General features: G+C 51.6%; 1 protein-coding gene across 1 annotated transcript in view; it reads right to left on the bottom strand.

The window, feature by feature from the left end:
* Positions 1-23,707, bottom strand: part of WWC1 (WW and C2 domain containing 1) — a 150,064-nt gene that overhangs the window by 25,658 nt on the left and 100,699 nt on the right. Inside the window, exons 6-15 of the mRNA XM_004271974.4 lie at positions 21,859-21,988; positions 20,333-20,479; positions 19,045-19,118; positions 15,187-15,429; positions 9,341-9,430; positions 7,997-8,532; positions 4,167-4,275; positions 3,687-3,767; positions 2,930-3,016; positions 1,526-1,718 (exon numbers count right to left, since the gene is read on the bottom strand). Of these exons, the coding sequence (XP_004272022.2) occupies positions 1,526-1,718; positions 2,930-3,016; positions 3,687-3,767; positions 4,167-4,275; positions 7,997-8,532; positions 9,341-9,430; positions 15,187-15,429; positions 19,045-19,118; positions 20,333-20,479; positions 21,859-21,988 (1,690 nt within the window). The remainder of the gene's footprint in view (positions 1-1,525; positions 1,719-2,929; positions 3,017-3,686; positions 3,768-4,166; positions 4,276-7,996; positions 8,533-9,340; positions 9,431-15,186; positions 15,430-19,044; positions 19,119-20,332; positions 20,480-21,858; positions 21,989-23,707) is intronic.

Consider the following 23,707-nt stretch of genomic DNA (forward strand, 5'->3'; position numbering starts at 1 on the left):
TGGAGAAAGCCCGCGTGCAGCAACAAAGACCCAACTCAGCCAAAAATAAATAAATAAAATAAATAAATAAATAAAAATTCTATCCTTTTTTTTTTTTTCTTTTTCTTTTTTTGCGGTACGTGGGCCTCTCACTGTTGTGGCCTCTCCTGTTGCGGAGCACAGGCTCCGGACGTGCAGGCTCAGCGGCCATGGCTCACGGGCCCAGCCGCTCCGCGACATGTGGGATCTTCCCGGACCGGGGCACGAACCCGTGTCCCCTGCATCGGCAGGCGGACTCTCAACCACTGTGCCACCAGGGAAGCCCTATCCTTTTATATATATACACACATGTGTGTGTGTGTCTGTATCTATCTATCTATCTAGGTAGATATATATATATAGATAGATAGATAGATAGATATGCGCTTTTTTTTTTTTTGGCTGCACTGTGCAGCTTGTGGGTTTTCTCAGTTCCCCAACCAGGGATTGAACCCAGGCCACGCAGTGAAAGCCCAGAATCCTACCCACTGGCCACCAGGGAACTCCCTGGAGCCTGGATCTGGAAGAGCTTTCCGCTCCATCCTTCAGCAGCACCCACCCTGCCTGCCAAACCCTGCAGTCACCATCCCACCTGGGGGCTCCAGGGAGCACTGTGCTGGCACACAGAAAACATCCAGGGTCTGACATGGGTGGACCTGCCTGGGTTCTAACTCTGTTCCTGCCACTTCCTGACTGTGTGACCTTGGGAAAATTCTTTGTGCCTCGGTTTCCTCACTGGTGTAACAGTTACCTATTTTACAAGATGGTAGTGAGGATCAACAGAGATAATACACGTAAGGAGCTTAGCTCAGAGCCCAGCATATAAATTGCATCCAGTTGACACAAGCTATTGCATCACTGTGAGCAGTAACAACAACATAAACGGCAATGACGCTGTTATGAACCCTAGCCAAGCAGGAAAGGGATGGGAACTGATTTCCCGTGAGACCTAGCATGTGCAGACACTTTGCTTTACATCCTTGCTACGGGGACCAGCAGTACTGGCATCACCGGGGAGCTTGACAGAAATGCAGAATCTTGCTGCCTGCCCACCCAGACTTGCTGAATCAGAATCTGCATTTTAACCAGAGCCGCAGGTAACCTGAGTGCACATGAAAGTTCGAGAGGCACTGCTTTAGTGCTTCATTTAACCCTCAGAGAACCACCTGTGAGGTAGCCAGTGTGAGCTGGTTTTACAGATAAGGAAACAGACAGAATTAAAGAGTCTTAGGCCACACAGTGGGGAAGGCTGGTGACAGCCTCAGGCACAAGGGATGTGGCGCTACAATTCCACGGCAGAAAAAGGAGCTCCCCGCTCCCCCTTCCCCTGCTCTCAATAAGTCTGGGAACAACGCTGTTCATCTGTGGAAGAGCCCCTGCCTACAACCCAAGAAAGGCTGGGTTGATAGCACAAGCTGTGCTTCTCCAAGCCTTCTTCCTGAAGTGCAAGGTGGACCAATTCCCAGAAGGACAGAAGGCTGCACAGATAGACAGACACAGCCCTCACCAGGCATGCCTCCAGATGGCTCCTGTCGGTGGCGCAGACATCGACTCTTAAGGTCTTCTGGTGAAGGGCTGGGTAGGACATGGACACCCAGAACACCTCGTTGAACACCAGGGTGTCCGAGGCGTCCAGAGGCCGGGTCCGGAACAGGCAGGTGGTACTCTCGGAGCAGGGAAGGATAGCCACGCGAATGTTCCTAGAGGGACAGAACACAGGAGAGCCTGGGTCAGGTCAGCCCGGGTCTGGGGCTCAGGTGTTAGGCTAAACGGCTGCTGCGAATCCCCATGGAAACAACAGCGGACAAGAGTTTGTAATTTCTCCAGTAGTTATGCAGTTATTCATGAGGGATGCATAGGGGCCCCAAGGACAATGTGCTGCTTTTCCTTCTACTGAATCCCCCAATCATGAGACCCTCAAAGCTTGTGGAGCCTGAGGCCAACGGTGTGCAAACTGTTGTGAACAGAAGGATCTGAGAGGCTGCTTGTTAACACTGAGGAATACTCATACAACCGCGGGTAGGAGGGCAAAATGCCACAACTCGGGCGGCGGGGAAGGTGACAATCCTAACAAAAGTACATATGCATTCACCCTTTGACCCAGACAGCTGGCTTCTAGGCACAGATACTGCTGCACAAGTACCAGTGAGTTACACAGAAGGTTATTCATCCCGGCCCTGTTTGTAACAGCGAAGACTGCACACAAGTCCAGCGTCCAGTCAATCTTGTCTTCCTTCTGTTTTGCCTGTTTTCCGGCCCGCTTTCCTCCTTCCCACGTGTCACACCCCAGACGCTGGCTGGGTGCAGGCCACAGAAATATAAGCTCATGCTGCTGCCCTCAAGGCCTACGGTCTAGCAAAGGAGGAACATGTAGGCAGACGGGCTCAATGAATCATAAACCCGGTCTGCACAGGACCGAGCTGGGAGGCAGACAGCGCAGGTCTTTGCTGTATCATCAACTGTAAGGTAACACCCATCACTACCTGCCAAGAGAAGCACAGTGATGGGAGCCGGCTCTTCAGAAAGGCAGGCCCGGCTCTTTCTGCGTGGAATACTGGAGCTTAGAGCAGATGAAAGAGGCCGTGACTTGCCTCTTCATCAGGCTTCAAGTTTACAAGGGCGGAGGTTTGCTCGCCACCCCCTCCCTAGTGCTGGCACCTGGTAGGGGCTCGGGACGCGTATGCGGAAGGTCTGAAGCTGTCTGGGGCGCTCCTCTTTATAGTGAGCGTGTTTGCTGCCCTGCCTGCATCCACGTTCATGGCACTGACACTGTACATCACAGTCGTGGGCACTAAATACCCACAGAGGTTTACGGGGCCTGTTGTTGGAGCAGAACAGAGCAGGAGAGCGTCCCCTGGGATGGGCGCAGAGCGGGAGAGGATAACATACAGCCCGTCAGCTACACACTCACACTTTCCGGTCTTGCTGCGGCGACAGAGCAGAGAGGTTGGTCAGCTGGATGATTAATATTGCAAACTGCTTATTCTTCTCATCGTACCTGAAATGAAAAGGGGGCATACGGAGCACCTGTTAGCAACGCATTTCTCTCTCTCTCCCTTAATAATCACAGACGCGGCTGCTGGCTGCACTGGGGACTGCGGTGAGCTGGGAAGCACAGGCCCAGTGTTTGCTGCCATGCAGGGATGCAGGTCCAGAGCTGTCGGTCTGAATTTTTAAAGAGAAGCCAGAGGTTGTAGAAAACGTCCTGACATTTAAACACCGGCAGTTAATTCCTAGTTTAAAAAATATTGGGGCCAACCTGCATCAAGAGAAAACAATAAATCTGGGCTGCAGCCCCCAGGGGTTGACTTCGGTCCAGGTGAGATGATAAGACCAAAGCCGTGGCAACAACGACCAAACAGACCAAAAGGCAGGAGGTCTCGGTCCCTGCCTGGCTCTGCCACCGGCCAGCTTAGTGAATCCGGGCAAGTTACGAAGTCTTCAAACCTTGTTTTCTCTCTTTTGTGAAATGGGGAACTGGGAGGCATGGAAAGAGACCCCCCCCCCCACTCCACCCCCTTTAGTTAGGAGCCCACAGCTGCCAGAAGGTCCCGCTGGTTCTGCCTGCCTCGCTGGGCAGCTGTGAGGGTAAATGCTGCAGACGCTGCAGGCCAGGAGGAGACCCCGCACAGACCACGCCCCTCTGCCCCGCCCTCCCTGCCACTTACTTCAGGGCGATCTGAACCCGGGTTGCACCCACTACTTCTGACTCGTCACTGTCAAAAGCAGCGGCTTCTGAGGCACCCAGTCTGGAAAGCAACACAGGAAAGAAAGAGAGTCAGGCTTCCCTGTAGTGACCAGGGGCCAAAGTCATTTTCCAGAGACAGGGTTCTCTCTGGGAGGGAGAAGCTGGGTCCTCAAGGAGGAAGGTTTGGGTCTGCTCAGCCTCCCTGTGGACCCTGCCTGCCCACAACTACTCCGGATCCCTCTCTTGAAGCAGCAGCTGCGCTTTCTCTAATACTTGCTCCTCTAGCCATACACCCTTAATGGCAATTGCGGAACTAGCAGTCTCCCAAATGTGGAGTCTCTCCAGCCCCGGGAGGAGAAGCAGTCTGCTTCTCCAGCACCACCCTCCTGGGGGTCCCTCCCACACACCTGAGGAGGCCCGGGCCTTGCATACTCAGAGTTCCCAAGACTCAGGGACCCACCTCTGCACGGAAGCCTCATACACACCACTGTCCCCGGCCACGGATTCATCCGACACCGCAGCTGAGACACAGGCCACTTTCAGGTCGCACCCCTGAGCCTTATTCGCAGCTGGGAGAAGAGAGGAAAAAAGGAAGGATGGCAAGGCGGGGTTTAGACATCAGGATACTGTCGTCACAATACATCTTTTGATCCCCTCACTGTCCTAACATGGTCCCGCCAAAATCCAGCCACCTCTGAACCTGACAGCAAGGTTCTGCCTTTTTTTGCGGTGAAGGAAAGGGTAGCATGTGATTCTGTGTTTAACGTCTCAGACTCTAGAGCCAGAACACCTGGGTTCAAATCACAGTTCTGCCACACACTGCTTCATGACACTGGGACACTGATTTACTCCCTCTCAGCCCTGCATTCCTCATCTGTAAAATGGGGATAATAATACCTGCCTTGCAGGGCTGTTGGGAAGACTGGATGTGATGATAAAGGGAAGTCCTTAGTACAGAGACTGGTGCAGGGGAAGTGCTCTAGAAAAGTCAGTACCATCATCCTTAGCTACTACGACTATCACTCCCATCACTACAGCGATGTCTTCTAGATCGATCCCTACACACCTGGGGCAAAATAACAGCCCCCAGACCCCCTTGGGAGGGGCAAGAGGAGGAGGAAGGGAAGGACGTAAGTACTGGCTGTCCTACTCGCCTATCCCATTCCATTCCTAACTCAGCCCATCTCCCCTGCCCTTGACAGAGGCCCTCAGAAGTCTCTACCCGGGGCTCAGGCCCAAGCATTCAGCACACACTGCACATTCCTTCCTTCCCCAAGTAATGGGCGCTGACGGTGTGCCAGGTCCACTGCTAGGTTCAGAGCTACTAAGGTGAATAGGACAGCTCCTGACCTCCGTGCAGCAGGGGAAGGACAGATTCAGGGGCTTCAACCTCACGGCCAGCACTTCCCTGTGTGCCAGGCACATGGGCGGGGGGTGGGCAGACTGGAGAAGGGGCTGGGGATGGGGATGGTGACAGTGAGCCTGGGAGAAGCCAAGGGGCCATGTGGGCGTGGCTTTCCCAGCCTGTGTCCCAAGTCTGCTGCTGCAGCCCTGGAGACCTCCTGCCTTCGGACCCACCCCTCTCCACCCTCCACTAAACCACTTAAGGAGATTAATTTGTCTGCTGACTGAACAGTGGCACTAATCGCATAACCTGCTTAGTGTCTGGGCTCAGCCCGGCATCATCTGGCAGCGGGGAACGCTTCTGGAGGTGGCATGAAGAAACGCCGACCTGAGACGCGAGCGGGCTCTGGCCCCCAAGCTGCACGAACGTCGTGGCGGGAGGCGGGGGGATGGGGGTCGCTCCCTGCACTCGGTTGGGGTCCCAGCATCCCCGATCCAGCTTATCGCAGCCTTTAGACAGGGAGCGCCGGGAACGCTTCTTGAGCCTTGTTAGGGGTACCACCTGCACACCCCTCCTCTCCAGGGAACAATTTTCTGCAGCTTGCCACCGGCTGCAGTAGGAAGCCTGTTTTTATTTTTGTTTGAGGGCACTCAGCAAGACTCCCTTCCCGGTGAGGGAGCCCCAGGGATCTCTCAGCTCCTCTTCTAAGGAAGCGGCTGGCATGCACCCAGCAGAGCCTTTAATTAACTGGGAAACCTCATCGTTTCCCCCCTTGATCCCACTGGCCCTTGCACACGAAGGAACTGATAGCTCCGGGTGCAGCGGCAGCCCTCCCACCCATTCCTGGAGCTGACGGCTGAAGTGGGTTGAGCTTCTAGCTGGCCTCACGGGAGCCAGGACCAGGAGCCCTTTGCCGACAGAGCTGGCACGTGGCTCATTGTGGGTTCTGGGCAGGTGGTCCTAGAGCCAGTCCTGACTCCACCGCTTCACAGCAGTGACAATGACCTTGGACAAGTCACTTAACCTTGCTGAGTCTCATTCCTTTCAGTCTGTAAGAGGAAGATAATAATAGCCCCCACCTCATAGTGGTGTTGTGAGGCTTATGTGGGTAAGTATGCCTAACGGTGCCTGTTATCTTGCACACCTGAACTTGATAAATCACGCTGCTCAGTCCTGACCTTCATACCATAGGCATGATGGCATCAGCAAGCACCAGGAGTGTCTTAGGAATGAATACACAGAGCTGCCTCATGTCCTAAGGGGAGCATGATGATAAAGAGATTGGGCTCTGGGGCCAGAAACACCCAGATTCCAATCCCTGCTTCCCCACCTGCTGGGGAAGCACCTCTCTGAACCTCTGTTTCCTCATCTGTGAAATGGGTATAATGGAAGTAACCTATGTCATCATATAAAGCACATTGCTCACCACATAATACACCCCAATGAATTTTAACTATTATAATTTATTATGTGGTTGCTGCTAAAGATAAAGATTTTTCTTGCAATAAATCTTAGCTGTCATCATCAGCTTCCGACCTGAATCTCAGTCCACACCATAATGCTCTTTTCTGACCCCGTGCAGAATGGGAGTCATATCATTCCCTGGCTTCAAACAGTCACACGGATCCTTGCTGCAATGAGGGTAAAACGTAAACTCCTTACCTTACACAACCCGTACTCTGCCCAATTCTCTGCCTTGTTGGTGATCTCCTCCCTCTGGCCCCTCTTGCAGCCCCTTGCTCCAGCCTCAGAGACTTTGCTCTTGCTTCTCCCAAGGCTGGCTCCCTCTCACTGCTCAAGGCTCCGTTCAAGTGTCGCCTTCCTTCACCACCCTATCTGAACTGGCAGCCCTAACCCAACCTGAAAGCCTCCATCACATGCCCTGTTTTATTTATTTATTTATTTTGCGGTACGCGGGTCTCTCTCACTGTTGTGGCTTCTCCCGTTGCGGAGCACAGGCTCCGGACGCGCAGGCTCAGCGGCCATGGCTCATGGGCCCAGCCGCTCCGCGGCATGTGGGATCTTCCCGGACCGGGGCACAAACCCACGTCCCCTGCATCAGCAGGCGGACTCTCAACCACTGCGCCACCAGGGAAGCCCTGCCCTGTTTTATTTTCTTCCTAGCGCTTTTATTGGTCTGCTTGTACAGTTATTGTCTGTGCCTTCATTTGCATGTAGGCTTCACGGGAACCAGGACCTTGTCTGTCCTCCACGCTGTATCCTTGTGACTAACCCACATGGCATATCAGCTGAATGAAAGAATGAATGAATCCATGTACACCCATTAGCACAGGACCTGGCATTTAGTTTCAGGAGGTACTTAATATCTGTTGCATGAATGAACCCACCATGGAAAACCCTTCGCTCAAGACCTAGACCATAGTAAACACATAATAAATACCTACTGAATGAATAAATAAATCAATATACCATGTAAAGATCTGGCACATAGAAAGCAGTCAGTAAATGTTGCCCATAGGGGCTTCCCTGGTGGCGCAGTGGTTAAGAATTCGCCTGCCAATGCAGTGGACGCGGGTTTGAGCTCTGGTCGGGGAATATCCCACATGCCGCGGAGCAACTAAGCCCGTGTGCCACAACTACTAGGCCTGCGCTCTAGAGCCCGCGAGCCACAACTACTGAGGCCGCATGCCACAACTACTGAAGCCCACACACCTAGAGCCCGTGCTCCACCACAAGAGAAGCCACTGCAATGAGAAGCCCGGGCACCACAACAAAGAGTAGCCCCCGCTCACCACAATTAGAGAAAGCCCGTGCACAGCAACATAGACTCAACGCAGCCAAAAATAAAATTAATTAATTAATTAAAAAAACCCCAAAACCACGTTGCTCATAATTATCACTGGGGTCTGGAACTCGGACCCGAGCACAATTCCCACCCTCCTCCCTCCTGGAGGCTCCCGCCCTCCGGATGTGGTGCCCTGTACCTTGGCCCAGAGGCTTGCCCTCTGTTCCGGGTTCCTCCAGCCGGTACCTCTCCCGGGTGCTGTTGCCAAGGCTCAGTTCGCAAAGAGTGGCACTCAGCTCGGGGTCTTCAAACTCCAGGTTGCTCAGGAAGGTGTCTCCAGCCAGGAGGGGGTCAGTGATGAGAGGGGAGCAGGGCGGGGATGGGGAGGAGAGCGAGGAACGGGGGGACAGGGAGCTCATGGACTTTGGAGTGCCGGACAAGGAGCGCAGGGCCTGCAGGCGGCCGCCCCCCTCTGCCTTCTGGATCTTGGCCACCTCGTCCTCATGGATGGTGGTGATGCAGCCCGAGGGCCGGAAGCCCGTGGCCCCCTCCAGGAGCAGGAATTCCACCTTGCTCTGTAGTTCCGAGTCCAGCTGTTCGAAGGGGTCATAGTAGAGGTCGGTGAAGCTGGCTGAGGTGGAGGAGTCCAGGCTAGAGGCGGCCAGGGAGCCCCGGCTGGACGTGAGGGATCCAGGGCTGCTGCCCGAGGACAGGCTCTGCATGCTGCCAGAGAGGCTGGGGCAGGGGAGGGAAGGCGAGGACACAGAGTGGGTGGGCCGCCCCGAACTTCCCCCGAAAAGCACCACGTGCACTGAGAATGCAACATCTCATCAGACCCTCTTGACAGTCTCCAGGGTGGACCACGCATCCCCATTTCACTAAAGAGGATATCCCGAGAAGGCCACATAATTACGAGCTGGCAGAGCTGGGATTCGAACCCAAGCCAGCTGCCTTAAAAGTCCACTTTCTCTTCAATATCTGTTTCTCAAACCTCCACCAGCGGCATTCCATTTGCATATTTCTCCATATCTGAATGCAACCCCCAATAATGCTGCTTAATATTTTCCTTCAACTCAACTCACTTTTTACACGTTAATATAGTTTTCTGAAAAAGGAAACGTTATATCCTAAGTGTAATTTGAAAAGCATTGTCAACGGTTAAAAATATTTGATGAGAACAGAATGTTGTGATAAAATTCCAGCCACGTTGCCTACCGAGGCCCCAGCCTGAGGCCTACCCTCTCTGCGTTGTGCAAGTGGGCTGGAGAGACGTGAACAAGACACACTAGCACCCAACTGGGGCCTTCTGTTGTGTTGTCAGAGGACCAAGGAGGCTGTGGTCTGGGGAGGTGAAGGGCCCTGCCCCCAGCCACACCAGGCCCAGAGCGAGTCCCCCAGATCATCCGTCTGCCTGCTCTGCTTCTAAACGGGCACGCTCAGGCCATGGAGGACACGTGAAGGGCAGAAGCTGGGCTGGGCTGCCTCGGGACGCCTGCATATGGCCGTGCCCAGGGGAGCGCTCACCCCACTGCCTACTACTCACCTTTTCAGCTGGCAGTGCAGAGCTGCTACCTGCCGGGTGGCTTCCTCAAGCTCTCTCACCAGCTGGTTCCTCTTACTGTTTAACTTCAACCTGAAGGGTGAGAAGGCATGAGTGGGGAGCTCGGAGGGAACCCGCCTCCATCTGCCCATAAGAGGAATCACAGGCATGGGCTCATGGAGATGTACGCACAGACCCACAGACGCACACACAAGAACTTCCTGGAGGCATTATATTATGATGTTTGGAGAGGTATGGCCTCTACGTATAATCCTATAGTAACTGCTATATGCATCACCTGCTATATACCAGGGGCTGACTAGGAAACTTATAACATTGCCTTAAATCATTTGCACAGTAACCCTGCATAGTAAGAATTTTTTTTTTTTTTTTTGCGGTACGCGGGCCTCTCACTGTCGTGGCCTCTCCCGTTGCGGAGCACAGGTTCCGGACGTGCAGGCTCAGCGGCCACGGCTCACGGGCCCAGCCGCTCCGTTTGCATGTGGGACCTTCCCGGACCGGGGCATGAACCCGTGTCCCCTGCATCGGCAGGCGGACTCTCAACCACTGCACCACCAGGGAAGCCCAAGAATTTTTTTTTTTAACCACTTTATATACGAGAAAACTGAGGCTCTTAGAGCTAAATCGTTTACTTAAAGCTAGAGAGTTACTGGCAGAATTAGGAATCCACCCAACCATCCCTCCCTACGCTGTGTACAGACATGCAGAGAGAGAAGACCAAGCGAAGACACAGTAGATGACCATGTGTAGATGGCCATCCACAGGCCAAGGAGAGAGATCTCAGGAGAAACAACCCTGTCAACACCTTGTCCTTGGACTTGTGGCTTCCAGGACTGTGAGGAACTAAATTACCATTGTTTAAGCCATCCAGTTTGTGGAACTTTGGTTTGGCAGCCCTAACAAACGAATGCACCATCTTAGGGTAAAATATAGAAGGAAAACAAAGGAGGGTCCAGGACTGAGCTCTGAGTCTGTCATCCCAAGGCTGAATGGATGGGCAACAGTCAGCCAAGGAGCTGAAAAGAGCGGTTCCAGAGAGCCTGGGGAGGACCCAGGTGAGCGTGACAGAGTCAGAACCCGGGAGCTAAGGCCTGCACCCAGGCATGCCCACACCAGAGCCCAATTCAGCAGCTCCCTTCCTGAAGGCAAAACCCTTGAGTTTAGAAGGGATGGCTGGATGTAGGCTCTGCTCAGCCCCCAGTTTCTCCTGAAATTCCCCACGGGGGCAGCTTGGGTGGGCTCCAGAGAGGGTGCTGCTCCTTGGATCTGACAGGGAAGGAGCTCCATCACCCACTCATGACTTGGGCTGCTCTCCTGCATCCACTAGATTAGTGGCTCTCTGTCCGTGGCCCACAGAGCTCCCCCCGCAGAAGGGGAGGTGTGCTTATTAAATGCACATCCCTGGATTCTACTTAGATCTACTGAATCAGAAAGGCTAGGGGCAGGGCTCAGGAATCTGCATCTTTTTTTTTGGCCATGCTGTGCAGCTTCCAGGATCTGAGTTCCCCAACCAGGGATTGAACCCGGGCCCCGGCAGTGAAAGTGCCAGGTCCTAACCACTGGACCGCCAGGGAATTCCCTGGAATCTGCATCTTTATTCCCTATTCCAGGTGACTTTTAGGCACAGTAAGGTTTCCGAGCTGCTGCACTGGCTGGGGACTGTAAGGCAGGAACTGCGCCTCACCCTCTCAGCCCCTAGCGTGGCGCCCACCACATGGATGTGCTTGGAAAGTTACTGCTGAATGGAAGACTTTTCCCCAGTTGATGGGAGGGAAAGCTCATTTGCTCTGCTGAGAGACCTGGATGTTAAATCTCCCCTGGACAGATATGTCCCACCGTTGGCATCTTATCCCCTTATGCCATCCTGCTGCAGGAGGAATGACTGACTCATTGCTCCCAGAGCACAGCCAACCCAGCCTGGGGCCTGGGAGGAAGAGTTCATTTCCATGGAAAAAACCTAACCACGCCATCCCTCCACTGACACGCCCAAGGCCTCCAACACAGGCCCTGCCGTGAAGACCAGAGTTAGCTTGAGACACAACTGCAAAGTGATAAGGGAGGGGCAGGACCAGTCACTGGGGAACTGGCCTTGTGAAATTTCAGAAAAGACCACGGGAGCCGCGGCCTCGGCATGGTTCTTGGCCAGCTCTGTCCCCAGCCCTGTTTTTCCAGAGTCCTGCCTGGGACTAGGGGGGCTGGCAGATGGAGCCCATAATGGACACGACTATGGAACAAAATCCCAGTTTTCAGCACAATGGACATGACTATGGAATCTGACCCTTCATGAGAGCAAGACCTTGAAAGGGTGTGAGATCTGGGGTCAAGGCGCAGCCTGGGCCACCATTTCCACCTTTGTTTTCCTCTCCCCTGGGAGGAGACCACAGAGGTGTGCTCTGGCAGTAAGTGCGGGTCCCCAGTAGAGCCCCAACAGGAGGCTGAGGGGACCGGGAGCCAGATGGCCTTGACCTCCCGAGCACAGGGGTGTAGCTACCAGCAGCCACACACAGATGCCGAGGCGGCCTCCTACAGGTATTGGGCTTCACGGGCCATACGGTGTTTGCATGTGATGCCTGGCACGTGCCGGGAGGCCGAGAACACATCAAGCACGGAAGCAGGCAGAGGACCCAGGAGGTGGGGCTGGAACCCCCACAAGCTGCGGCTCAGCGCCTGGGGTACTGGTTAAAAGTGCAAGAGCCTGGGCTCCATCTCAGGCCTGAGGAATTGGTCCCTGGGCTGGGGGCAGGGAGTCCGCACTCTAACAGGCACTGCAGCTCTCAGGAGTGCTGGGGAGGGCCCCTGGGGAGGGAGGAGGAAGCAGCGTGCAGGACGGGGAGTCCTGGGGGGACGTCTGTGCTTCTGATTAATTCGACACTGGGGTTTGGTAGGCCCTGTGGTGTGCTCTTCCTGGATGTGTCTCTTCCTGGCCTTCTCAAAGGCACCTTGAACAGAGAGGCTGTTGTGTGAGGTGACGAGTCTAATACTCCCATGCTGAGAGACAGAGCGAGAGAAGAGAGAGAGGAGCACGAGAAGCAAAAAGAGAAAGAAACCTAGAGAGAGAACAAGAGAGTCAGAGGGATGAACACAGACAAACAGGGGGCCAGAGGCAGACAGCTGAACACGGACGAAGACGGCTGGGTGGGCTCTCTCCTCTCTTTCGTGCAGGAGGCTCACAGCCGTCAGCCCTGTCCCTGTCCTTCCCAAGGCTCTCGCCTCTTCCTGCCCACGTGCCCCCTGGCTTCTCTCTGCATGTCCCCCAGGGGACCTTGCCCTCGGGGACCTCGAGACACCTGCTCAGCAGCTGCCACAGCGTGGAGGCTCTGGCTTCCCTGGACGGGCCGTGCGAACTCACTGTTCCAGGGGAGCAATCAGACCTTTGAAAGACGGGGCTGAAGGCAATAATAAAAGACCTTCTAAGTGGACAGGAGACTAAGGCAAGCATGAGCTCCAGAGCCAGCAAGCCTGGGCTGTGATCCCAGCTCTGCCATTTGGTGATGTTGGGTGAGCCTCAGTTTCCACAACTATGAAATGGAGATTAACCTCAGGGTTGCTGGGAGGTTTAAATGAGATGATATAGCTTACAGAGTCTGGTACTTAATGGTACATTTTGCATGTAGTATAGGGGTCTCTAAGAGAATATCCAATCCTAGTTTCGAGAAACTAAAATTATGATAGCAGAGAAGAGCCTCAATTCACAATCTGGTCCAACCACCTGCCTTCAGAATATATAAGTATTCAATGTAATTATCCTGTTTTGTTTTGTTTTTTTTTCCTATTAGGCCATTGAAGTCCATATTGGTCAATGACTTGCACAAGGTAGGTGGTGGGAAGGGTCTCTCTATTGACCCAACAAGGAGTAAGGTTGCCAGGGATCTGTTCTCTTCAGCTGCCGGCTGTGAGCATCATGAAAAGCTAAGGGCTTTCCAGTGATGGCTGTAGGGTCAGGGGCCCAGAGGACTGGTAGACAGATCAGGAGATGCATACAGAGGCCTGTAAGGGTCTGCCCGGGCTGGTGAACCATTTATGCATTCAACTAACACGAAAGGCACAAAGGTGTCTAGACACAGGCCTTGTCCCCAAGGTGCACAGACAGCCTTGGGGAAAGCAGGACAAAGTGTTGGCACTAAGAGAGAATTCTAGAAGGTGCTTCCTAGGGTTACAAAGCACCAAATACTGAAGCCCTCTCCTCCTCCCTCTCCCACCTGCCTGGTGGGAGGCCAGTGCTTATCTTCCCAGGGGAAGATAAAGGAGAGGAAAGTGACATATCCCTGGTAGTAGTTCTGACAAGGGACTTGGTGGGGAGAGATTCCCCACCATTGACCAGTCAACGGACTGTGTGATGTGGTTACAAGAGGCCAGTAGGAGGCTGGTCCACGTGACCCGTCTGGCACCCCACCATGTGCAAACAGAGCTTACTCAGTTACTAGGGTGGGATTGCAAGCAGCGCTCCTTAGCACTCGGGAGGCTCCCTGAAGGCATCTTAGGACCCATGATGGGGCGTTGCAAGGAGCACAGCCAGGCACCTAGGACGCCTGGTCTGCTGCCACTGGGCCCAGACAAGTTTATCTGCTTTATAAACTGGGCTTCTGCCTCTGATTTCACTGGAAAGAGGAATTCCCTTGCTCATCCCTCTCCCCCACCTCCCCCTCCCCCAACAAAGTTTGAAAATCACCATCTTCAACTCCAGCTCCTTAAGGGCAGGGGCCTTGTTCAATAAAGTCTGCTGCCAAAAAACAAGTGAAAAAAACTGAATAGATTTTAAGGGTATCAGGGCAGGGATCGTGACTTGTTCATTTCTGAATCCTCCAAATTGCCTTGCACACAAAATATGTGCAACAAGACGTTTCTTACACGAATGAATGAATAAACGGGCTGATGGACTGACTGAATGAATGAATGAATGAGAAACTGGGGATTGTAGGACCCACTGTGAACACGGAGTTGTGCTCTGTGCAATGTGGGTGTGGAGGCTGGTGAGACACTGAAGGAAGTAAAGTCTGTTATAAGGCTTCAACCGGAGAATGGAAACCAGTGGCTTTCAGGTTAAATCAAGCCCACAGATGAAGCTGATTTAGCCTTCATGGTATTTAAAAAAATTTTTGGATTAGTTGCCAATATTAAAAAAAAAAAAATCCAAACAACTCTTTTCTTGAAATATGGGGGCCTCTGGCAGCCTGGGGCCTGCACCTCCACTGGCTGCAGACGGCGCCTGCTTTAGACAAGTGGGGTCTGTACCTTCCAGTCTCACATGGCCCACGGCCAGGTGGGCCTCTGGCATTTATATCACCTGCTTGACTCCTATAAACATCTCAGCTCGCGACCCCCATCTCAACCAGTGTATTTCAAACTGCAAATTGCAATTTGTTAGCATGTGGCGAAATCAATTTAGTGGGTCATGACCAGCATGAAAAGAAATGCAACATAAAAGAAAATATCACAGGGCTGTCACACAGAGAAAGAGTATGCACTGCTTTGTGAAACTGTTGTCTATGAGATAATACTACAATGTGAATCACTGTCACAAAGTTGCAGAACGACTGCTCTAAATTACATAGAGTTTATCTTAGAAGATAATTTTTGAAAACCTGCAGGTAAGCAGATTTTTTGGTAATGCGATTCCCTGTGTAAAGTTCTGGGGTAGCTGGATGCTGAGTCACTTCCCCAGATTCGCTACTTCAGAAAGCGGTGAGATCTTTAAACTGAGCGTCCTCGGGCTGGAGCCCAGGAACCCCAGGTTTTCCCCGTCACCTCTCCCCACCCCGCTGGGGGCCGGAGGACGGACCGGCAGCGAGGGTAGGGCCCCGGCCCCCCGGCCCCCAGCCCAGCCCCACCTCTCGGTCAACGCCTTGCTCTGGGTGTCCCGGGCCGCCTGCAGGTCCTTCTCCAGCCGCTTCCGGGCCATCTCCAGCTGCTCCACCTCCCCCTGGGTCCACTTCCGGGGGCTGATGAAGCGCATCTCCTTCAGCAGCTCCTCCTTCTCGTTGATGAGGATCAGCCGGTCCCTCTCGGAGTCGAGCACTCCCGGCCAGGCCTCGCTGTCGAGCTTGGCCAGCTGGATCTTCAGGTTGGCGATCCTGCGGGCCAAGAGGGTGAGCGTGACTGGTGCGCCCAGGGCAATGCGGGAGCAGCGTGACAGACTGTGTTTCCAAGGTTACATGGTCCAAGGAGGCCATGCTGTTCTCAGAGCATCCTCTTTGACAGTGACTGACTTCCTCTGAATCAGTGTGTGGTCTCACGGAACAGATTTTTATCTAACAAACGTATGCGGTGCCTACCATGTGCCAACCGTGAGTAGGCTCTGCAGGGATAGGGTAGAGGCAGTGTCCTTGCCCGCAGGGACATGAAGCCTGATCAAGTAGAGGTGGATTCGTCACCAGGCAATAGCCTCCTACCACTAGCTAGGTGACCTTGGGCAAGTCTCTTCGTCTCTCTGAAGGGAATAACAAAACTTCCTTCCTTGTAGGGTAACGGCTGAAGGTTTTATGACATAATTCGTAAAATGTCCGAGGACAACATTTCATGCTAAACAAGCACACAGTGAATGTTTCTGCTGCCACTTGCCTAGTCCCTGGTTTCACTGCTTCTTAGGTGTGTAATGTTGGGCACACTCCCTGAGCCTTGTATATAAGAAAACAGTTACTCCTCCTTCAGAATTGGTGTGAAAATGAGCACTTATGTGTTCAGTGCGTCTGGCACATAAGTGCTGAACCAGTGGCAGTCATGGGCCCACTACGACCACAGCAAATACTGCCATTGCTAACCTCGTGTTCTCAATCTAGAAAGTGGCGGCAATACCCTGCGAACAGCTGAGGATTTGAGGTCAGAGGCTTTGGGTTGGAGTCTTGGCTCTGACCTTCTTAAGGAATCATTTAGGTAACACAAGCTTCTAGCACAGTGCCTGGTACACTGCAGGCCCTTAGTAAGTGTTACAGGAAGGAGTTGGGAGCCCTTCACTGCTTTGAGACACAGTATCCTCATCTGTAAGATGGGAATAGTGATGGTACCTGCAAGGTGGGTTATGAGGACCAAGTGAAAACATATCATTAAGAGCTCTTTATATAATGCCAAGTGCTACATAGACATTAGGTATGATTATTGTTGAATCAAATTAAGATTCACAGTATTGCTAAGAGTATTGCTTCAAATATTTAAAAGCAATCATGTGATCCTTTAGGATTTAGTCTTTGCAAAGTGCTTTTAGCTATCACTGTCCTAGCCTCACCCCATCCCTAAAGGGTGGATAGGAACTGGTGGTAACCCTGTTGGACAGACGGCCAGAGAGGATATGGCTCACCTAAGACTGCAGGTCATAAACGTGGTCAATATCTGCTGAGGTCCCAGACCTCTGGACCCTCAGTTAAATCTTTTTTTAAATTAAATAATTAATTAAATAAATAAATAATTTGCTGCGTTGGGTCTTTGTTGCTGTGGGCAGGCTCTCTCTAGTTGCGGGCAGCGGGGCTACTCTTCGGTGCGGTGCGCAGGCTTCTCATTGCGGTGGATTCTCTTGTTGCGGAGCACAGGCTCTAGGCACGCGGGCTCAGTAGTTGTGGCGCGTGGGCTCTAGAGCACAGGCTCAGTAATTGTGACGCACGGGCTTAGCTGTGCTGCGGCATGTGGGATCCTCCTGGACCAGGGATCGAACCCGTGTCCCCTGCATTGGCAGGCAGACTCCCAACCACTGCACCACCAGGGACGTCACAGTTCAATCTTATCTGCAAACAATGTGACCAAACTCAAAACACTGTTCGGGACAAGATCTCCATGCTGTGTAGTGAAAATTCCATACAGAGAAACACATCTACATGTGCTCATTCCCCAGCCAAGTGTCTCAGCAGGGATTCTCAGAGTTAATTAATTTAAATTCCATATTCACATATACAGCAATCCATCAAAACTGGCTTTGGGATAACTCTGTAGCTGCTGTTATCCATCCAGCTGCTTCAAGGATACAGTGGTATGGCCAGGTCTGGCAGGGGCTCCACTACACATGGGACAGTGAAGGGGTAATTGATGCTTTCTTGGATGTACTTTCCGGTGGCGTTTTCCTTATGCCAGTGATCCCTAAACTTTTAGCCATACATCCTTAGGAGAATCTGATGAAATGTGCTAGACTCTCTGCCAAGAAACACACATGTGACAAAACTTGGCATACGATGATCAGACCTTGCGTTATATAGCCACTTGCCCTCCCTGCTTCAAGACCTGCAGCCTCTGCTTTCCCATTCAGCAGGCTGCTCTATTCTTTACACTTGACACATTTTTGACCGGAGATGTATTACGGCCACAGGCATTAGTTTCTGCAAAAATCCCACGGTCAATCATGTGCTCAACTACCTTTGGGTGAAGGGGGAGGCACAAAGCTGGATAAAGGACGAGCCAGGAAGCTCTGTGATGAGAAGTTTAATGGCTCAACCCCAAAGGGAAGATTTCAGTCCTTTCCTTTCTCCATAACAGATCATCTAAGATAGGCATTCCAGCAAACTGGAACAGATCCAGGGTTCAGAGTGGTCGCCTTCAGAGGGGACAAGAAGCGGTTGTCCAAACGTAGAAATCGTGCTGTTTTGCTGGACCTCTAGGGGGAGCTGAAATAGTGCACAGGATGTGTTTCTTCCCACCTGAACTGCATCCAATTTCTCCTTCTTTTGTTAACAATATTCCAAATGTTCTTTGGGAAATCAGTCCTCCCGTACTTTCAAGTCACTTGATTCCCACAAAGCTGACCTCAGTCCCCTTCCCAGAGTCGTGCATGTGACCCATGCTTGGACCTTCACAGAATTCTTATTCCTCCCACCCTGCAATAATGATTGGTTCTCCCAGAAAATCCAGTGAGTTTCAAACCCAAAGTTTGTTAAAACAGTTGTGAAAGGTAGGTCCTCCGGGGTTTCTAACCTGGTAGTATGTAAGCCTAGAACTGCTGGGGGTCATCTTTCTGCTTTGACAGGAAAGTCTGTCAACACAAAGGCAAGCAGGGCTAAGAAAAGGAGAGTGTTTGAGTCTATGTGACATCATTTGAATCCCTGGATCCAGCTGTGCCTGAAGCTAGTTACTGCAGCACTTTGGAGTTCAATAACCAAAAAATTTCCTTTTTTGCATCTTCTATCGAATAGTTTCTATCAGATTCCTGTCCACATGGCGTGGACTGTTACAGATGCTCTAAAAATGTCAGCTTTGATTACTATTTTAATTTTATTTGCAGCAGTGGAACCCAGCTGCTTAGGATTCTGTGAAGCCACAGAACATCTGAAGTCCCTGGTGTCTACACAGTTTAAAAACACAGCTTGTTCCCAGTTGGGCAGGAGACACTGAAGTGGGTAGTATCCGTAGTCTTTTTAGCCTGTTGCTGAAACCCCAGCTGTGCTCCTTCACACCAAACTACTTGTACGATTGTTGGTAAACCTTGATTTTAGAGGTTGATTTTCAGGCGGGCAAGTGGAAAGATTATGAGGCTTTGAGGTTTAAAGTATGGTTCAAAGCATAGTTCCATTCTTCATCTAGCTAAGTGTCCCTGGTTGAGTCATTTCCTGAGTTTCAGAGAGGATTAAGGTATGAAGATGGTAATACCTTCACAATCTTTGTGAGGACTAAACATGATGAGATGTGTAAAAAGCAGGCACCGAGCAGACACTCTACAATGGTAGTTATCATTGTTGGGGCCATCCTACCCCCAGACCCCAGCCTCTAGTTACCTTCTCTTAGCCTCTTCGTATCGAAGGCGCAATCTCACCTTCTCCGCCAGCTGATTGTTGCTGCTGGTGCCGCACTGGAGGAAAGAACGAGTCGGGAATTATATGGCTATTGTGGCCAGTGCTGAGCTGGGTTTCAGGAGCTCATGAGAGACTTGACAGCTTGTGTGGGAAGTAGCTAAAAATAGTCCCCAATTACTGAGCTGGCTGTGTGAATTGCAGGGAAGCTAGTTAGGGGAAAAACACTTTCTTTCCTTAAGGCATGGGAAGAGCCCCAAACTCAGACATTTAACACTTCTAGAAGAGAAGCCGAGGGCCCAGAATATCGTCTTGCAGCCGCAAATGGCTTGGCGCCCATTCAAGCACCAGAAGCATGGCGGACAGCTGGGCAGGAGGAAACACGGACGGCAAATACACAAGACAGCCGTTCTGGGCGCGCTGCGGAGGGGGCCCACCAGACACTCAGGGAGCCTGCAGTCAGGAGCGCAACACTGAGTGAGTGAGAGGAAGGTCCCAGCACTTGGAAGAAGGCACACAGTTCCTTCCCAAATACTTCGGCCCACGGGTGGCTTGTAGCTGGACACACGGGTGGTGTGGGGAAGGAGAGCGCGGCCCCGTTTGCCACGCCACGCTCTGTCAGGAGTGGCAAGAAGCTACAAGGCTCACCCCATCAGACGTGAACACGGCTTCCCCTCACAAGTGGGAACACGACTATAGAGACCAGACAGAATAGCATTTAGCCATGGAGGCGGGTTCATTCAATGTCACCTGCTCTAGGAAAACAAAAGCTCTTCAAAGTTATGGATTGCCGTGGGTCAGTCCTGCTCTAAGTGTTTCAGGAGCGACGTCTGGGACAGCACTTGCACTATTCATTACTCTGACCGGGCTGAGCTTTTGAACTGGGAGGCAAGCAGCTGTCTGAAAGCTGTATGCATTGTTTTGGGATGAACAGGAGGGAAATATCCTGTTTCCCAGCTGGTGAAAGAACAACAGAATGGCGCTGCAAATTAGCACGAAGGAAACCAGAGAAAGACGCCTGGTCCTTCAGACATACTTTCTGTGCAGCATCTAGAGATGCATTCACGTGGCCAGGGAGTCAGTGCTGGCTTTTTCTCCACATCATCATCTCATGTCATCCGGGGGCCAGGAGGTCTGCAAGAGAACGGAGCTCCAGAAGGCTGAGTTAGCAGCCAGGCCCATAGACATTCACCAGCCAGCTCCTCAGGTGAGTCACAAGAAGGGTACTCTGTCCCTTGGGGGCCCGCAGCAGCAGCACACGCTGTCTACTCACACTTCCTGAGATGTCCGTCTGGGAGCTCACATCCAGGTACTGTTTCGGCAGCGGGAAACCTGAACTCTCTAGAGAGCTGCTGCTGGACCACAGGTCAGAGTGAGACCCTCTGTCGGTGTGGAAGCCGTCCTTCAGCATGGCGAGGCTCTGGAACGGAGGGCAGGGTTGGCGACGCACCCTCCTGGGAGGGAGCTCTGGGCCTGTCACTCTCTATGAATCTACTAGGAACCCATGCTCCCCCTAGACATCCCACACGTAGCCTGTAAAGAGCTACTAGTGAGGAGGTGCCAAGCACTGGGCCAGGCCCTTTACATGGGGTCACCCAGTGTGGACACTGGCCCTGGAGACACACGGACTGAGCTGGAACCCCTGCTCTGCTACTTCCTAGCTGTGTGGTCTGAGCTTGTTGATGAAGCTCTCTGTGCCTCAGTTTCCTCTCCTGCAAAATGGGAATAATCACGGGTCCTATCTCACAGGGCTATCATATCGACGAAACGAGATGACCAGTGTAAAGCACTAGTTCAGTCAATACTCAATAACTGTCAGCTCTACCATGATCTGATTTAATCCTAATCACGGTCCTGCGAGGAGTAACCTATGATTATCCCCCATTTTATCCACGAGGGAGTTGTTACAGGGAGAAGCTGGCAACTGACAGAACCAGGATTTGGTTTTGGTCTATCCGACTTGGTACTCTTAACTGCTAAACACGATCGGAACATGCCTCACTGTCTGCTAATGTCTTGTCACTGGGCTGCAGTCCTGGGCAGGAGCTATGAAATTATTCTGTTTCTCACAGAGTGCAAGGCTTCCTTCACCAACTCATTTACAGTGTCTCTGAGCTTGACCGCTCATCTGCCGATGGGAATGAAAACAGAATATCTCAGAGGTCAAGGAGGCAGTTCCTTTGAGGGTAGGTGGGACGTACAGGGGTTAAGAGGATGGGCTTCTGAGTCCGTTGTCCATGGGTTTGAATCTTGGCTCCACCACTTACTCTCTGATCTGCGCGGTCTTTTGCTGTATGACGGAGATAACCTAGCACTGATGTCAGGGATAAGTGAGGCACAGTGCTTGCAAAGTGCTTGGCACTACTGCCTGAGAGATATTAAATCGTATCTGTCATCCTTTGTCACTTCCCAGCACAGAGTTGGAACATGAAATGAAATGCTTATAAAGATGCTACATTTTGATGTCGAGGTGATGTTGAAACCACCTCCCTCCATTTGGTTCTGTGCAAAATAAGCCAGATGGCTAAAGCTAGTGGCAAGGAGGTGGCCTTTAGACCAGACCAGAGAGCTCCTGTTCCAGCTCTGCCATTGACACTGGCTGTGTGACCTTAGGCAAGTCACTTCATGCTTCTGAACCTCCATTTCCTCCTCTATAAAAATGAGACTAAAAGCCCAAGAGAACTAGTGAGGAGAACTCACAGATCTTGCAGCATGTGGAAACAGCCCACATGAGTCCTGGCATAGGAAGGTGCTCAGGAGAAATTGGGATGGGGCCCACATCACTGGGAACTCGCGTACCTTAATGAGATCTTGCTTTTCCTTTTCTCCACAGGTGATGGCCTTTTTGATGGCTTTTGTTTCTCTCAGGACAGCCTGCGCTTCGTCCAGTTTGTAGCTGCCCTGAGCATCAGACATTTTCTTATCGATTCTAGGAGACAGTCAACAGGAAAGGTCAGACAGAGAGAGATAGGCCGAGGGATGGGGTTTCCCCAGAAGAAAAGCATAGACCATAGTGCTTCAGTCCTGGAAGAAGTCTCCTCTCTTCCCTGCATACCCTTCTTCCCCAGGTCCTCCCTACTGGATAAGGCACAGAAGGTCCCTGTCAAACTGCAAATGTCCCATAGTGTGGGGCTGCAGAAGCAACACCATTCTTGAAGTCAACTCTTACAGGAAGCCTTCCCTGATTACATCCTTGAGTCCTCCAAGGCTGGGCTAGGTGTTCTCATAACACGTTGTGCATAGCTGTGACACTGCACTCAGTATGTTGTGCTGTAATTAATAATTTATGTGGTAATGTCCTAGACTTGATCCGACAGGCTTGAATATGTTTGTGTAGTTTTAGTATCTGGCATGGAACCGTCCTTTTCTTCCCCCTTACTGTTATTGTGTTTTATTTTACTTTATTTATTGAATGAAAGATTCTTTAAATTCTATAGTACCTGACAATTTTCACAAGTTTCACCCACATGATTTCATATAATCCCATAATAACCCTTTTATCTCCCTACCTCTATACTGCCCCTTCCCCCTTCCCTCTCCCCGCTGCTAACCACTTAGTTGTTCTCTATACCTGTGAGTCTGCTTCTTTTTGTTGTGTTCACTAGTCTGTTGTGTCTTTTAGGTTCCACATGTCAGTGACGTCACACAGCGTTTGTCTTCCTCTGTCTGACTTATTTCACTTAGCATAGTGCCCTCCAAGTCCATCCATGTTGCTGCAAATGGCAACATTCCATTCTTTTTCATGGCTGAGTAGTATTCCATTGTATACAGTATATATACCACATGTTCTTTATCCATTCATCTGTTGACAGACACTTAGGTTGCTTCCACACCTCAACAATTGTAAGTAATGCTGCTATGAACGTTGGGGTACGTGTATCTTTTTGAATTAGTGTTTTTTGGATATATACCCAGGAGTGGAATTGCTGAGTCATATGGTAGTTCTGTTTTTAGATTTGAGAAATCTCCATACTGTTTTCTATAGTGGCTGCACCAATTTACATTCCTACCAACAGTGTAGGAGGGGTTCCCTTTTCTCCACATCCTCACCAACATTTGTTATTTGTGTTCTTTTTTGACAGGTGTGAAGTAATAGCTCATTGTGGTCTCTGATTTGCATTTCCCGATGATTTGCAACGTTGAACATCTTTTCGTGTCCTTTAATCTGGCTCTCTCAACCTCAGGATTCTTGGGGCTAGACTCTTCTTTGTTGTCGGGCTGTCCTGCACATTGTAGGCTGTTTGGTAGCACCCCTGGTGTCTGCCCACTAGATGCTAGCAGCATCCTGACCTTGAGTTGTGACAACCAAAAATGTCTCCATCCTTTACCTCATGTCTCTTGGGGGAGAGGAGCAAAGTCATCCCTGGTGAGAACCACAGGGATGACTTTGCTCCTCTCGTTAACGGCCACAGGGAAGGAAAGGTTAGAAGGATGCAGAACTCCCAGCCCTACCACTTAGTAGTGTGACCTTGGGCATGGCCCTCACGCACATGGAGCCTCAGTTTCCTCCTCTGAGAAAACCTGGATAATGTCATCTTGCCCGGCCCATGTTCACAGAGCTGTGAGGAAATGTCAAATGGGATAAGGATGGAACATCAGGTGGGGAACTAGGGAGTACCAGGCAAATGTGAGGAGTTAGAATACTTCC

Source organism: Orcinus orca, chromosome 3, assembly GCF_937001465.1.
Source record: "Orcinus orca chromosome 3, mOrcOrc1.1, whole genome shotgun sequence".
In the NCBI taxonomy this organism is placed as follows: Eukaryota; Metazoa; Chordata; class Mammalia; order Artiodactyla; family Delphinidae; genus Orcinus; species Orcinus orca.